The sequence below is a fragment of the Papio anubis genome, chromosome 15, assembly GCF_008728515.1.
Source record: "Papio anubis isolate 15944 chromosome 15, Panubis1.0, whole genome shotgun sequence".
NCBI classification, from domain to species: domain Eukaryota; kingdom Metazoa; phylum Chordata; class Mammalia; order Primates; family Cercopithecidae; genus Papio; species Papio anubis.
The window spans coordinates 70,643,098-70,660,503 of record NC_044990.1 but is presented as its reverse complement, the minus strand read 5'-3'; the positions used below and the strand labels follow the sequence as shown (position 1 = coordinate 70,660,503).

General features: G+C 34.2%; 1 protein-coding gene across 1 annotated transcript in view; it reads right to left on the bottom strand.

The window, feature by feature from the left end:
• Positions 1 to 17,406, bottom strand: part of GPC5 (glypican 5) — a 1,499,214-nt gene that overhangs the window by 711,280 nt on the left and 770,528 nt on the right. Inside the window, exon 7 of the mRNA XM_017951348.2 lies at positions 8,079 to 8,238. Within this exon, the coding sequence (XP_017806837.1) occupies positions 8,079 to 8,238 (160 nt within the window). The remainder of the gene's footprint in view (positions 1 to 8,078; positions 8,239 to 17,406) is intronic.

The window sequence follows — 17,406 nt, the reverse complement described above, 5'->3', positions numbered from 1 at the left end:
AGCCAAGAATGCGCCACTGAACTTCAGCCTAGGTGACAGAGTGAGACTCAGTCTCAAAAGAGAGAGAGAGGGAGAGAGAGAAATGATTACACCTATATTCATCAGCAAGGATGAGCCTCGAAATCATACTGTTTAATAAAAGGACTAACAAGATAGACTGTATGATTTGATTCATATAAAATTCAAAAACCAGAAAAACCAAGTAATATATTATTTAGGGATGCATATATTGTTGATCAAAACTGTAATTTTTATAAAAGTTATTATCAGGATAGGCAAACTCTCTGTGCAGTGAAATGTGTTCAGAGAGGCGCATATAGGGCCATGGAAATGTATTTCTTGGACTTGGTGGAGGGTTAGGTACAACTATATTATTTTCCTTAAATCATGTATGTGTGTAACTATCTACCACTATCTGTGCCTCCGCCTCTACTCCTATCAAGTGTTATGACTTCACCCAATTTTATCAAATACTCCTTTCTCACTTGCTAATTTATAGAAGCATTTAAAAAAAAAACATTTTACGTATTTTATCCAGTACTTTTATTTCAATGGACAGGTGTGAGTTGGATGGACACACTTAGAATGCTGTCTATGTATTAAAACGCTTAATCTTCACAATAAAATCACTTGGAGAGTCCTGCTTTTATTCAGATCTTAAGGAAATCTAGGCACAGAACTTGTACAAGGTAGGAGAGAAGTTACTTGTCCAAGATATACTAATTTTATTGTGTATTTTTTATCTTAAGCAGTTCACTGTCTTGCTGGTAAAAACGACTGCACAAACAAAATAACCATATAGAAGAACTTTAATAATTCCTGTTTGCCCAGCCAATTAAATACAAACTCCGCTTGTGTACACAAAAAATCAATTGTAACATTTTTAATTCACATTTTTAGCTTTCCAATATGTTTTCAAGTAATTCTAATAATTCTGTTCCTCTGTAAACACACCCCTTGCTCTGTTCATGACGTTTGCTCCTCCTAGGAAACCTTCTCCCTATTGTCAGTTGCTGAAACCAAATTATAAAGTCCATCCCCTCAAATACCACTTTCTCATAAATATTGCAGGCAAATATTGGTTTGTTTTTCCTGATTGCCCTTTCTCTGTCTCCTCTATGAAGTATTTTTTGAACTCCCCATTTGGATGGTTTTTCTTTCTCTGAGCTCTCATAAAACTTTGATTGATCTCTGGCATATAATGTGATATAGGGGATTGTACACAGGATTTCTTCTGTGTTCATCACCAGCTGGAAGAGTTGATACACGTGAAACATTTCTGCTGAGATATCAGAGGTACTATTTCAAAATAGAAGCATCCTTAAAGAAAGTATAACCTGAGGGCTTCAGGCCCTGCAAAAAGATGGAAGTGGTTCTACTTTGGTGTTAAGAAGTAAACCTCATGCTAAAATTAATCAGAGACCGATATCAAAATTCATACCAAATAAGCCACCATTACCAGCCTAAGTGTTACAGTTCCAAATGTCCTTAATCACATGATGCCTTCTTATAATGATAATATACAGTGTTTTAAAAAATTTCATCATGCTTTAATAGAGAGTATTTTAGAGATACAAATAAAGAATTTAAAAAAAGTATACATTTTTGCTCTTCATAGTGTGGTCCTATGGACCAAGGAATAATAACATCATCTCTAGGTGGGTAGGAAATGCTCCACCTCAGATTTCCTGTGTTATACCCTATGTTTTAACCAGAGTCCCAGGTGATTTGTATGTATGAGAAAGTTTGAGAAGCTCTGGGATCAGCTCAAACTCTGTTTTTAAAAATTATTTCTACTTAGTGAGCAATTTTCTTTTCAATAATAAGAAAATTAATAATTCCACACAGTTAGAGATACTGAAGTCACTGAAGAGCCGAAGACATACCTAACTTGTTATCAATCCTGAGAGAGAATATCACTATTTCAATAGCCACTCTGTTTATTCACAACAAAATGACATCAAAAATAGACCTAGGTAAGAATGGGTTTGTTTCTGGTTTTGTTGATAGTTATATGACTTTGGCTAAGTCATGAGAAAATTTACCTGATAATATTTGCTTGAATTTTAACTTTTTTTTTACATCCTCTATTGATCATATAGTTACACTTAGCATGGTGTTGTTCAAAAAAGACCACAACTTCTTATTTTATGTTCTCTGGCATGGGATAGATTTAGTTATGACATATTACAGAACAGCAGAGTAATCTGAAATGTGAGCTAGGAGGCTCCTCTAAGTCTTAAGTCATCCCTCTTCACCTCAGTGATTTAACATCAGTCTAAGCCAATGCAATGAAAATAATCACTTAGGCATTCAAGGACAAACCTTTTATTTCAATTCTACTATTTAACTATATTATATTGATATATAACTTTTCAAAAGAATAAAAGATGATTTTATATGATTCATTAGTTATCTACATTCCATTATACAATGTTGTTAACAAAATAGGCAGTCAGGATGAGTATCAATTATTTAGAAACCAAAATGGAAATGTATAATCAGAAAAATATTCATAGTGATCACATATTAAACTATATTTATCTTACACTTATATTTCATTTCTCTTTAGTATAATTTTCATCAGTACTACCAAAACTGTACTAGATGGTAATTTCAAAGTATTTACAATTTTGAACATTAAACTGGATTGGGAAGTGTTTATCTGTGAATTTTTCTATAGTTTTATCGTGCTGGGTTTTATCTGACCTTTAGAATTAGGTACTTGTAAAGTGTAGATCAAAGTGTGCAATCATTACTCAAGATTACTTTCAATGTCTTGCCAAGGTTTTAATCTAATGGACCTTCCAAAGATTTTTAGTATGAATGGAGAAATAAGCAATGGACTTATATTGAAAAAAATAGTTATTTTCAGTACATTTTTCTTATATTTGAAAAAATATCAATGGGCTATTTTTCTTTTATTATACTTTATGTTCTAGGGTACATGTGCACAATGTGCAGGTTTGTTGCATATGTATACATGTGTCACTGGGCTATTTTTCAACAGTTTACAAAGTAAGCTGAATATATTTTATTTTGATTAAGTTTGATGAAACTTTAATTTTAGAAAGAATATATATAATCAGTAAACATATTTTTAACTACGATAGTATAGTATAATGACATCCAAATTTTATAGGCATATATGTTTGAATTTATATCGATAAAAAATAGACTATTTAAAATTAGATAAAATAATATCCACAATATGAATAAATACATAGTTTTCCTAGTTCTGGAAAGAAAGTAACATCTTTTTAAGGTCTCCTTAACTTCCCCACCTACCTGAGGCTTTTGAAGTGAAGGTGATTTATGGTGAAAATAAATATGAGGAAGCCAAGAACTTTCATTCACTCTACAATCCTGCATTACTAAATAAATCAGCCTCCCTTATTCTTCAGTGGCTAACAAAGTGTAATTTTCCTTTTGTTCTGTGCATAGAATATACTATTCTCTTTCCAAGGTCATTCTTAGTACCCTGACATGGATACATTTGTTAGAGGCTGATACAAAGTTACCAAGTGAGAAAACCAAAACACAATATAAACAATAGTTCTATTTATCTTAGACTAATCAACCAAAAACTCTAGATCTAGCAATTTAATATTGCAATGTATTATTCTACTACTTCTAAATTAATCATATTTAAGTCAGATATTTCCTGTTCCAATAAGCCTACCTCCTACCTCCCAAGATATTACAGTGGGAAATGCTTTATAAACTGGACAGTGCTATCAAGCATCAGGGAACCTTATTATTATCATAATTATGATTCAGTAAGGAGTCTGTGGGAAAAGGGCTAGTTGTCGATAAACATGTTAAAAGATTTGAGAACTGAATTCTGGAATCCTCGAATATTTAGAATGTGGAATGATGAGGAGAAGCCCAGCAAAATAAATCCAAAGATTGAAAATCACTTTACTTTTAAAAAATGTCTGGTATCTAGTTCTAGTTGTGATCAAATCCATTTTCCCTCGATTACCACTGTGAACCACCTTGCCAAAATGAATTTGATCATGAATTATGTATTATTTACTTTTTATAAGTAATTATTGCCATTTAAATCATAAGATCACATAAGAATTGTAAACAATGCAACCACAAATTTTCAAAATTATATGTAGAATAATTTTGCTACAAATTGTTTTTAGTAGAACTCTGGTTTGTTTTTCAACATTTGAAGATATCCAGAGTTACGGACCTAAGAAGTACAGCCAGATATTTCAAAAAGTATAGATTTTAACATTAGATTTGTTCTGCATGACCAAAAGAAGAGAATTATTTTTTCCAGTTGTGTTTAGAACCTCCATCAGTTAGCAACTGTGCAAGAATGGCAGATGTCAGGCAAGGGGTGAGGCAACTTTTAAGTTCAAAGTTATTCCAATCCTGCAACCCCAGGTTACTAGTGAACTATCTATGTCTATGTAAACGAACCAAATACATATAATAAAAATGTAGACAAATTTTCCTAATGGAGTTTTTAAGTCATTCTACTGAAATCAGTTTAAGAGTGAAAATTACTTAGTATAGATGGCTTCTTTCTATAAGAAACATTAGTTAACATTTAATTATAGTGTACAGGTAGGATTACAAATAGAAATTATTTAGAAAACAGTAAGATGGTTAAATAATTTGATAACATTGATGATGAAAACAAAATGACACCTAAAAGGTACAGAAATATTTTGGCGGTAAGACTTTGCATGTTGAAATATAGAGACCCCTCTGTTATCTGTTATAAACATGAACAAAAAGACACAGAAAATCAGTTCAAGTAATAATTAATTAGCAAAATATTGGCCAACTTTTTTCATTTGCATAAATAGTGTAGAATCATGAAATTTCAAAGATACAACATTAGTATTAATAATCATAACTATATATAGTTATATGTAGATATATACTCATATATAACTTTAAATTTAGTCAGACATTTTATGGTAACAAATGAACTGTGTGGTATTTATGTCTTATTTTCCAAAGAATAAACAAAAGTGTAATGAAGAAATAGTGGTGCGTTTCAAGTTCTTAACACAGATGACACCTTGTTAAACTTTTTAGATCACAATATTTTCAAGTCATTAACACCACCTAAAACTATGCCTTAACTTTCTTTACCAATATATCAAACTGGGCCAAAACGGGCAAAATACCGGAGTGCTTTACAAAAATAGAAATGTGACCTACAGTTTGCTCCTTTCCTTGTCCCTCTTTACTTCGGCGTGCTATCCGCAGTGGTTTTCTAACCACTTATTAAAAATTGAAAGGCAACAGCTATAAGCTCGTAGAAACATAATAGGCAACCCACTTAGAGCAGATGTGGATTTTCAGAAAATGCTTGCCTGGAGTTGCTGAAAAATCATCTATCTCTTAAATCGCCCTAATTCTGATGGACAGCTGCTTGTACCATGTCTGTCCATTTCAGCAGTAATTGAAACCAAGGTTTTGAAGTAAAAATTAATTTTTGTCAGCTTGTCAAGTATAGTTTTGTGAAGAAAACTATTAGTAGCTGAATATCCTTCACTGCCTCTACTTCCTTTGTAAAACAAACAAAAAAGAATGACCTACTAACATACAACAAGTTCTTGAGCTTGTAAATAACTTCACGAAGTAAAAAATTTCCTATAAATATACCATTTCTACACATACATGCACATGCACTCACACACAAAAATGCTATACTTTTGTAATAACTTGATGTTCTAAAATACTACTAATATTTAGATGGCCATGCAATTACAGTAGAAATAAATACTCCAGATAGGATGAAAATGAAAGTTTATTAAATATTACCCTGATGGGTAAGTGCTATAATTCCTAAATATAGTGGAAGACATTTTAGGTTTTAGTTAAAAAAAAAAATTGTTTCTAGTGGAAACCCTTTCATTTTCTTTTACCCAATATAATTAAATTATAATTTGCTATTTGACTATGATAAAAATGTAATAAAGTAAAAACTTTCTTATATAATGACACAGTATTTTTTAAATAACACAAGTTGATGATTTAGTAGTACTTACTCATCCTGGCTTCATGTTATTTATCAATATGTAATTCATATCCATTATGCCCTAAGAGTTATTCCACTTTCAAACTTTTATAATTCTCATGAAAAAATATGGAATCATGCCCATCAATCAATGAGTGGATAAAGAAACCGTGGTATATGTGTGTATGTATGTATGTGTGTGTGTGTATATATATACACACATATATAAAATGGAATACTATTCAGCCATAAAGGGAATGAAATAATGGTCACAGAAACCTAGATTAAATTGGAGACCATTATTCCAAGTGAAGTAACTCAGGAACAGAAAACCAAACACTGTATTTTCTCATTCATAGGGGCAGCCAAGCTATGAGGATGCAAAGGCATAAGAATGATACAAAAGACTTTGGGGGATTGGGAGGAAAGAGTGGGAGGCGAGTGAGAGAAAAAAGACTACAAATTGGGTACGACGTATACTACTCAGATGATGGGTGCACCAAAATCTCACAAATCACCACTAAATAACTTACTCATGTAACCAAACAATACAACTGTTTTCCCCAAACCCTAAGGAAATTAAAAAATAATAAAACCTTTATAATTCTCAGAACTGGTGATAATTCACTAGTATTTTTTTCACAGAAAGCTATAATTGTCATCAAAAGTTACTAGTCAAAAATAAACAAAACCACTAAGAATGCATGCCCTAAACAAATGAAAGGGTCATTTTCATTTCCAAATCCTCTTGCTAATTTCCAAATACATTGTCTTTATTTCCTTACATCCACAGTATCTTTAATTATATTTCACTTAAACAACCAAAGAAAGAAAAAAAACCAAGAAACCAATCTGATAAACTGTATTAACGCTCATAACAAGAACACATGTCTTTATCGCATTCTGTAAGAATAGAATATATTTAATTCACACTAAGAATTTTGTGGCCTTTTGTTCAATGGCTGCTCAAATGCACTCATTCTCATCTGTTTTCATGTTAAATAAAATGTATTACTGTGTCTAACAAGAAAATATTTCATTATGTTAACTGCCTTTTTAATTTTGCACCTCTTTTGGCTTCCATTTTTAAAGCAATATATTTGGCTTGTAAAACCAGATATTAGAAGGAACAAGGAATTGATTTTGGAAGCATTTATCGTGCTTTTAATTCATAATGAGCGAGTTATAAAGTAAATGAATTCTTCTCCCACCAAAAAGCATGTCTAGTAGGTGCAAAGCAGCTCTGTGTGATTTTTAGTTATCAGACCAAACTCTACATGTGACTGCACCTTTCCAGAAGGTGACCCCTGCCTTTGGTATAATCAAGATTAAATGAATAGTTTAAACCAGTTACTCTAGGTACCTCGACGTTTCCATTATTTCTCAGTTGGTCACTGTGTTGTTTTGCCCATATGAACAAATGCATGCAGGTAACACTGGAGTGTGGAGAACCTACATTCCTCATCTTGTATGTGATAATCAGGAAGGTAAATCCATTTGGTAATTTTTTGTTGTTGTTATTTGAAAATTCTATCCTTTGTGGTAGTGATGAGTTCAGAAATGGTTTCAAATCCATTCAATCGACATAAATGTTTAGTGAGTTTTTTTTGGAAGGGGAAATTCATGAGCATTAAATCCAAATAGTTTTCACGATCAATAACCATATACCAATTTCTATGCAATTTGACTATGATAGAAGTATAATAAAAGTTTCTTATATAATGGCATAATTTTTAATTGCACAATTTGATTATTAAGTAGTACTTACCCATCCTGGTTTCATGCTGTTTATCAATATACAATTAGTATCTATTACGCCTTAAGAGTTATTCCACTTTCAAACCTTCTCAGAACTGTTGATTGTTTACTAGTTTTTTTCACAGAAAACTATCATTTTATTAGAAATCATTAGTTAAAAATAAACAAAACCACCAAGAATGTACATCCTAAAAAAACAAAAATGGATTCGTTTTCATTTGCAATTCCTCTTGCTTTTGAATGGTCAGTATTTCTTTACACCCATAACATCTTTAATTATATTTCAAAATCTTTTTTTTAGCAAGTGGTGTTAGAATCATACACTTACAGTTTGAGATCTTCAGTGTCCTCTTGACTTCTCCGCTTCCTGATCCCCCGCAACCATCTTCGTCATCACAGTCCCCACTGACTTGTTCTACCATGCCTCCACCACTGCCCAGCTGAAGAAGCTCCCACTTGTCAGGTTTGGGTGATCTACCCTGTAACAACTAATTGTACATAGAGAAAGGCATTTATTAATAGCAAATTCGAATAACCTAAGAATTATATTCAGAAAACTTACGTAGAGCTTAGAATTATTTTGTTATGTGGATCCACTCTTTTGGTGTAGACACCTTACCAAGTCTTTAAGAAAAACTGAAATAACTGAAATAATAGTAAATAATGGGCAAAGTCATACATCCACAAACAGCTACACTCTACATATTAGCTCCATGGCAATGGTTTGGATGATGCTTTGGGAAGCAAATGAAATTACACCTTCTTTGCTTATGGCAGTTTGGCTAGAGGATCCTTTGTTTCTGAATAAACAATGTTTAAATGCGGTAAATCACATTCTAGTACTCCCTTTGTATATATTGGCTGATAGCGTTGTGCTGTTTTGTGAACCCACACTCCATATTTCTAAAGAAGTACTACTCTTCCAGGAAATGTTTCTGTCTAAAGAAATCCAGAATTTTAGACATATACCTTTGTAGTTTCATTTAAACTTTCTTGGATCAAATACACAGTCCTATGCATATGGCACATACTGAACCTTGGGACAAAACATTTAGGTCCTACATCCATTTCCACAAATCATTTAAGAAATTTAATGACTTCTCAGTTCTCAAGTATTTCATTTATTTTTATGAGCAAAACAAATGGAACTGACATTTTCCCCTACAGCACAGGAGTTCCAGTAATACTTTTAAACAACAATGGAAATTTCTGAATGTCTTTTCAGAAGGGTGATGTTATAAATAGTAGAATATTTCACTTAAAACTAAGCCTGATTAAGCTAGTCCAATGCAGTATATGACATTTACTGTTCTAAGGTAGTTTTGGAGAGTACATGGCCAAGTGTCAGCACTAGAGGGTACCAATATATTATGAACAAAATGTACCACTGCTGACCACTTAGTGGGCATTTAAATTTTCACAGTGCTTTATGAAAGACTTAGGCTTGTTACTTCTGTGACTTTCCAAATAATATCATCAATTAGCAGACAATAACTAAACACACAACCCAAGGACAGCATTTTATACTGAAGAACAGAGAGTCAAATAGCCTCAGGATAGCTAACATACATGTGTTTATAATATAAGGAACTCTTAAATTAAGCAAATGGACTCTGAAATTCATGAACTTTTAAAATTAAACAATACAATTTTTAGGTCACCACTCCACTTCTGAAATATTAGTTTTCTAACAAAAATACTAAAACTATTTGACAGTAATTTTTAAATTCTTAGTTTTGTTTACTGGCATTTTGGAAAAAAAAGTCAATAGGTGGCATTAAATTAAAAAGAAGGCTTCTTTCAAGATCAAGTGAACTCAGCAAATATTAAGTTAAACACAACTTTTCTACTGTGTTTAACATACTGATGTGTATGCTACTCCCTGTAAAGGGAAGGGAGAGTACAGCAATGAAGAAACAGGGATAGGAAACAAACCACATAAAAAGTCAAAATCTAAAAAGGAAAGGATAAATGGTATTACTTTATACCGTTATATAAATGATGATGAAGGGTAAATAAGGTAATACCAGTTATCATTTATTATTATGAAATATCCCATTTGTTGTCTATTTAGTATAATCATAAAGGTCTTGGATTCTGAGGTCCAACACACTTGGATGTGAATCCTGGATTTTGACATATACCAACCACGAGACATGGGGTATTGAGTACATTACTGAATAAATCAGTTTCCTCAAATCTATAAAAGGGACAATAACATACCTGGACCATTGCTCATGTTGTGAGAAAAACATATGCAAAGCGCTTTGCAAATATTTATTATGCTAGCACATTAAACATTAATACATTTTGATTATCTATTCTATTATATATTCTAGTACAATATTGTTTATCCAGAACACATTAATTGAAAGAGTTATTTAAGAATGCAGTTATATGATTTACATTTTAATTTTTCAAAGTATTATCAGACAAGTACAACAAAAGCCAAACTCTCTGGTGATATGCTGCTTTCTTTTGACCTCGACATTCTTTTCCAACATTTTCCCATATCAACTTTATTTTCTCTTTACTTCCCTAAGAATTATTCCAATATTTTACTGGGATCGTGGCCAGAACACAGATGGAATCTCATGAATACCACCAACAATGTATATATCATGAGGATCCAACCAGGTAAATGAACTCAAAAACACAGAAAGAAAGTTGATTTTTAAAACAAAAATTACTATTTTAAGAAACTGGTTTTGGTTGAAAGTGATTGGATATATTGTCAGAGAATTATTTATTTGTAATTATTGTTAAATATAACAGACTTAAACATTTATTCTGTTTTCTCCATTTTTCTTATCCATCACTTCAGTGACATTCTAGGAAATGTCTGAGGCACATGAACTCAAAAAAAAAAAAAAAAAAAACTACACAAAACCGTATTTTAATTTAAACTGTTTATGCTAAGGAGAACAGCAAAATGGACACCAAGATTTCCCACTCTAACCCCTGGGGCTGTGAATATGACGTCAGTCATGTCTACCAACTTACATGGCAAAAGGAATTTTGCAATGTAACTGATGCCATTAATCAGTTGATTTTGAGTTTACCAAAAGGGAGATGATCTGGTTGGAATAATGCATTCACATGATTTTCTTATTTCCCTTTAAAAAATATACTTTAAGTTTTAGGGTACATGTGCACAACATGCAGGTTTGATACATAGGTATACATGTGCCATGTTCATTTGCTGCGCCCATCAACTCGTCATCTACATTAGGTATTTTTCCTAATGCTATCCCTCCCCCACACCCCCCAAAGTCTCCTCTATCACCAGAAGTTAGAGACATTACAAGCATGAGATGTGAAGTTGAGGAGCTTACATGCAGGGGACCATGCTGCTGCCCTTGAAGATGTGAACTTGGATGATGTGATAGGGCCTATTAAAGGTCCTGTGACAAGGAACTGGACCACTAGTGGCCTCTCGGAGCTGAGAGTGATCTGCCTTGCAGCCAGCAAGGAATTGAGGTCTTCATTCCTACAACCACCTAGATGAGCTTGGAAGCAGATTCTCCCTCAAAGCTCCCAAACAGAGTCAAGCTAGGCTGACAACCTGCTTTCAGCCTTGTGAGACCCTGAGCAGTGAGCCCACCCAGACTTCTCTTCTGTGGAATAGTGAGTAATAAATGGATGTTGTCTTGAGCTGCTAAATGTGTAGTAGTTTGTTATGCAGGAAGAGAAAATGAATACACTCTCTAACTCTCAAATGAGCCACATTTACTTCTTGGCAATTATGTTTGAAAGCGTTTGATTCTCTAGCATATTTCTCAGAATGAGAGGTCATCATTTCTGTAAGATACCACCTTACTGAGAGAAGATGGTACCCTTGGAGACAAGCTATCCAAAAAACCTTTTCAGTTTATCTGCCTCTTAATAATCCCTCTCACTATATTTCCAAGTCTCTGAGCAAGAAATATAATTACGTGAATCAGATACATCCAGGATCCCACCTGATTCATGATTCTCAGTCCCCAGTAGTACTCCAGCCCTGTCGTAGGGTCAATATCTCCCTTTCCTGTGTGTGGAGGCTCTGCCTGATCATTTACATTTTCTCGCTTCTCTATCACACATCCACAAGTGTACACTTTCATATTGTAATAAAACTTAATTTTCAGAAATTTCCAGTACATTTGTAACGAACAAAAACAACGGGCTTTTCACAATAAGACCTTTATTCAAATTCTTTTTTTAACTACACTATCCTGATTTCTTAAGTTTGCTTATGTTTCTCCTCACTTCCTCTCTCATCGCCTCCAGCATCCACATGGAAGTGTTTCAATTAATAATATAAATCTCCTACTTTTTAGTCTCTTTCTCGGAATTCATCCTAACAGATTGAACTCTCACCTGTATACAAATTACACTCAAGTCTTTACCTGCAGCCCGTTTTTCTCTGCAGTTCACTTCTAAGCAGCAATTGGAAGTGAGATGAACTCTACCACTTTCTATCTTAAAATAAAACTGCTCATCTCCACTATTCATGTCATTACAGTTTATCTTCCCAGCTCCCTCATTACAGGAGCCATTAGTCTCTCCTACCCACTACCACCATATTATTTTCTTAAAATCAGTACTTTCACCATGTCATTTTTCAGCCTTATTGCTCTCTGTGATTCTTTACTGTCAAAACCACTAGTTCCCAACATGACATGTGTCTAGAGGAGAGAGATCAATCCAAAAAGATGGGTCACCGAAAGAGTGGTAAAATGTGGAAAAATGTTTGAGAAATACATGCCATGGCCGCTTCTTAATTTCCCAGAGCTAAACCCTCATGAGAAATTTTGCAGGAGGCGGTCTTGTCTAGTTGAGATTCTTCTCACAATTTCTAAATGTACCTAAGAAAATTACCCCTCTTCCCTCACTCAACATCCACTGACATGCTTTTAGAAATGACGCCAAGAAAAAAGTTCAGATTTGGCCTGGCAGTCAAGGTTCTATATTATGTATTATTTTGTGGTTTTGCTTTTAAATTATGTCTAAACACAGCTCCCCAGTACCCAGCTTCTACTGCAGAACCATCAATCTGTTCTTCCAGAAATTGTGTGACTTTATGTCTAGAATTTTGCTTATGCTTCTTTTACTTTCTTCTCACTTCGAACTCTTGTTTTTCCTCCACATAGAATACATCCTTTCATTTTCTTATTTTATCTAATTGTATTTAATCTTCAAGTTCAAACTCAAATACCCCCTTTTCCATCCCGCACATATTTCTGTGATAATTCTAACTGTGTATCATTTACTTGCACTTAATCAACTTTCGTGAACATGTCATATCTGATTAGTGATAAGTTGTTCAAAGATAAGACCAGAATTCAACCTGCTTTCCATCACCTTACATCATGACCAGAGTACTTACCAGATTATAGATGCGAAATACATATATTTATTTGAACTTGGAAATAATTTAAGCTTACTCTGCCTTCAATGCTCTCTATATCTAATTGAATAAAATCTTTTCTCTTCTCTGAAAATTATCAAAGACCCTGATGTTCTAGAAAAACTTTGGTTTTACACTTACTTATTGACTGGCAGATGAACTGATTCATTTATTCATCCCATGAAATTAATTGAGTATATCCTAAATATAACACACTTTTTTTTTTTTTTTTTTGGAGATGTAATCTCACTTTGTTGCCCAGGCTGGAGTGCAATGGTACAGTCTCGGCTCACTGCAACCTCCACCTCCCGGGTTCAAGAGATTCTCCTGCCTCAGCCCCCTGAGTAGCTGGGTCTACAGGTGCATGCCACCAAGCCCGGCTAATTTTTTGTATTTTTAGTAGAGATGGGGTTTCACTGTGTTAGCCAGGATGGTCTCGATCTCCTGACCCCGTGATCCACCCTCCTCAGCCTCCCAAAGTGCTGGGATTACAGACATGAGCTACCGCACCCAGCCATAACACATATTTTGAAGGATAAGCATCCATATCAAAAGAGAAGGCATAGCCTTGGTTCTTAAAAAGTGATTAATACACACTTTATTTCAAAAATGAAATTTATGACTATATAGCAAAATAAAATTGTGATAAAAAATAACCTGAAAATCAGGAAACAGGAGACAGTGTAAACATTTAGTTATGTGGTCATGCCTAATTATTTTTCTTATCGCCAATAAGAAATAATTTAAAATGACCTTATTCCTGAGTATCTGGAGACTTCTAAGTTTTTAAAACAATTTTATGTTGAAGAATCATACCAAGAAATACTTCCAAGGTATATTTGTATTGCCATCCTAGTTACTATAAACCAGAGAAAAATGTTCTAATTACCTTTTTTAATGAATACGTACAAAAATATGTCATTATACATCTAGAATATAGGAATTCAAAAATGGATTTTTGCAAAAAGTCTGTTTTTTCCTAAAGCAGGGAGAGAACTGTAGCTTCGTGATCTGAGATACCAGGTAAGGAAGTCCTCTCTATTCTCAGGGGAGAGGCTCTTTATAGTCTTCTCCTCTAATCCCTCAGAGACAGCATCAAGTAACTCCTACGCTCTGTTGGCTGCATCCTCAGGGGCAAGCGTTATTATTTCACATCTTACTCTTAAACCACTTTCGAGAAATAGACATAGTTTCCACCAAAGACGAGCCCTTCCCAACAAACCTTTAATAACAAAGAGTTTCCATACATGCACCCTTAGTGAACATACACAAATGAAATGAATCTGTAGATTGAAAATGAAGCCAGGTTTTGTTTGGTTTTTTTTTGTTTTTTTTTTTTTTTGAGATGGAGTCTGGCTCTGTCACCCAGCCTGGAGTGTAATGACGCGATCTCGGCTCACTGTAACCTGTGCCTCCTGGGTTCAAGCAATTCTCCTGCCTCAGCCTCCCGAGTAGCTGGGACTACAGGCACACACCACCATGCCCAGATAATTTTTGTATTTTTAGTAGAGACAGGGTTTCACCACTTTTTGCCAGGATGGTTTCAATCTCTTGGCCTCGTGATCTGCCTGCCTAGGCCTCCTAAAGTGCTGGGATTATAGGCGTGAGCCACTATGTCCGGCCATGAAGCCAGTTTTTATAAGTGACACATGAATATCAGTCGTATTAGACACACTCCTCCAACAAATCTCTCATTTTTACCACATACATGAATAGCTGTCCCATATATTCATACAACATGATTTTCTTGATTAACAAACTTCATTTTTTAGAGTAGTTTTAGGCTCACAGCAAAATTGAGTGGAAAGTAGAAGAGTTCCCATAGACTCCCTACTCCCAACACACACACACACACAGCTTCCCCCACTGTCAACATCCTGCACCAGAATGATGCATTTGTTATAATCAATGAACCTAAACTGACACATCACTATCACCCAGAATCCACAGTTTACATTAGGGTTTGATAAAATAATTTTTTAAAACTTAAAACCTCCAACAAACTTAACATTACTTCTCTGGGACATACCTTTTCTGCATCAGTACATGGGATAAGAATATTTATTTGGAACTGGGAGTGGTGGTGCATGCCTGTCATCTCAGCTTCTTAGGAGGCTGAGGTGGGACCATTGCTTGAGCCCAGGAGTTTGACACTGCAGTGAACCATGGTTGCATCACTGCACTAAAGCCTGGGCAGCAGAGTGAGACCCTGTCTCAAAAAAAATGAAACAAAATGTAACAAAATAAAACAAAGACAACAAAAATGTAACATTTATTTAGAATGTTTGTATCATTTGAGATACATTATGAAAAGTGCTAGCACACTATGAGTATTCAGTTATGGTTAGTTAACTTTATCATTAAGATCGTTATAACCAGTCGGAGCTGACACTGCTACCCCAATCCTGTCTTTGAAGGAGCAAACCCATATGGGAGTAACAATGACTGGCTCCCCACTCTGCCTTGACTCTGTCCCTTGAGTCTACCTAATTATAAGATAAACAGCGTTTTAAATTTTGAACCTATTCCCTGTTGTGGTAGGTACAAAGTCAATCACTACGCCCGTATTTATAGAACAATTAAAACAGAGGAAAAGACACAATTTTGAATTCCAGCCACACATTAATTGTGTGCCTTTAGGCAAATCACTTAAGCCTGTTAAAATTCACTTTATTCTACTGAATAATAATACATGGGAAAGCACTTCATATACTTGAACGAACTATGCTCATTTACAGGGTTCTGCGCATGACACTGCATCCGTAAAATTGAGAAACCAACAAAGTGAGGACAGAATGAAAAAAATAATTCTTTCAGAATGCTCTTCCTTTCCTCAATGCCATGCAGTTTGTGCAGTCAGCTGATTAGCCGAAAATAGTCAGTTTTGATGACTGATGCTTCCTGCTTATGTTTAGTGGGTTTAGGAAGCTCATTAGGGATGCTATCTTGGAGATGAGTCTGGTGGGTAGAATATCTGATGACTCTTAGGCAAATGTACTTCTTTCAGCTGGTGAATTAATTTCTCAATAGAATCAATTTGCTTTTTACTAACTGTCTGGCAATATCCCATATTTGCTATAGCCTTTCAAACACTTGCAATAAGATCTGGCTCACACATACAACCTGTTAGCAGTGAAAGAGAAACATTCATCATATTCAAGTATCTCCAACATGAGAACAGATGAATATGCTTTAAGACAGTATAATGATACATCTCTATTTTCCCCTTCCTCTCACAATCATTTATACAGATATGAGAAGTAAATATGTGTTTAGAAAGTATTAGTCATCATAGATGTACCTCTAGTCACCCATTCAAATGTAAACATGGGAAAATATGCACTTGCACACTTTTATACTATGAATGAGTATAGGTAGGTGAAAATTAGTGTTGTCAGAAAAAAATCAAAGCAGAAAACTGAAGGCATAGAAAAATTATACTTTTTATTTTGTGATTGATGAACCATCTTTAAATAATACGTATAGAATAAAAAACTATGGATATATACATGCAAATTATAAATATATGTGAATTTAATTTTGTTAAAAGGTAATTGGCACCTGCAATGTCAGGGAGAGTAAGTGAAATCCATAAAGAAATGTGTATGAAATAGGAAAGCAACAAAACCTCATAACATTTTAAAATTAGAAATCAGATTCAAAATCCATCATGATCTATTTTAAATTTATCTCTACAACATATTTCAACTGAGACATAAAACAGACTTTATATAATACGCCTCACTATTTTACAGCATAACTTCCCTTTCCCCAATCCCCAAACTATGTTCCCATCTATACCCCACCCTACCCAACTTCACCTCCTTCCGTTAGCATTATTACAAACATATTTTACAGATTTTATACCAAACTTTTCCACTCTGTCTTTCAAGTGTAGAAATATCTTACACATAAACCCCAATACCACAAATCTTCACATTTTCTAAAGCAGTTAAACCTTTATAGACAATTCTACCTAAAAAGCCAAATGCGCTTTACAATATGTCATGTTATGTTAAGTTGACCAGACACAGAAGTCATTTCTGTCGGATTTCTTGTCAGTGTTTGCTTTAAGTTTGAACCTTCTGATCTCGGCTCCTGTTGTGCCAGTAATTTGAAAGGTCACTGCTCTGTTGGCATTTGGTTTATGCAATGCAGTCTGGCAATTTATAAAAGTCTTGTGAATTTGTACATAGAATATTGAAGTTAGAAAAGGCTTATCACTCTCTGGGCTCTAATACTGCCCAGAGGTTATTTGTTGTTCTTC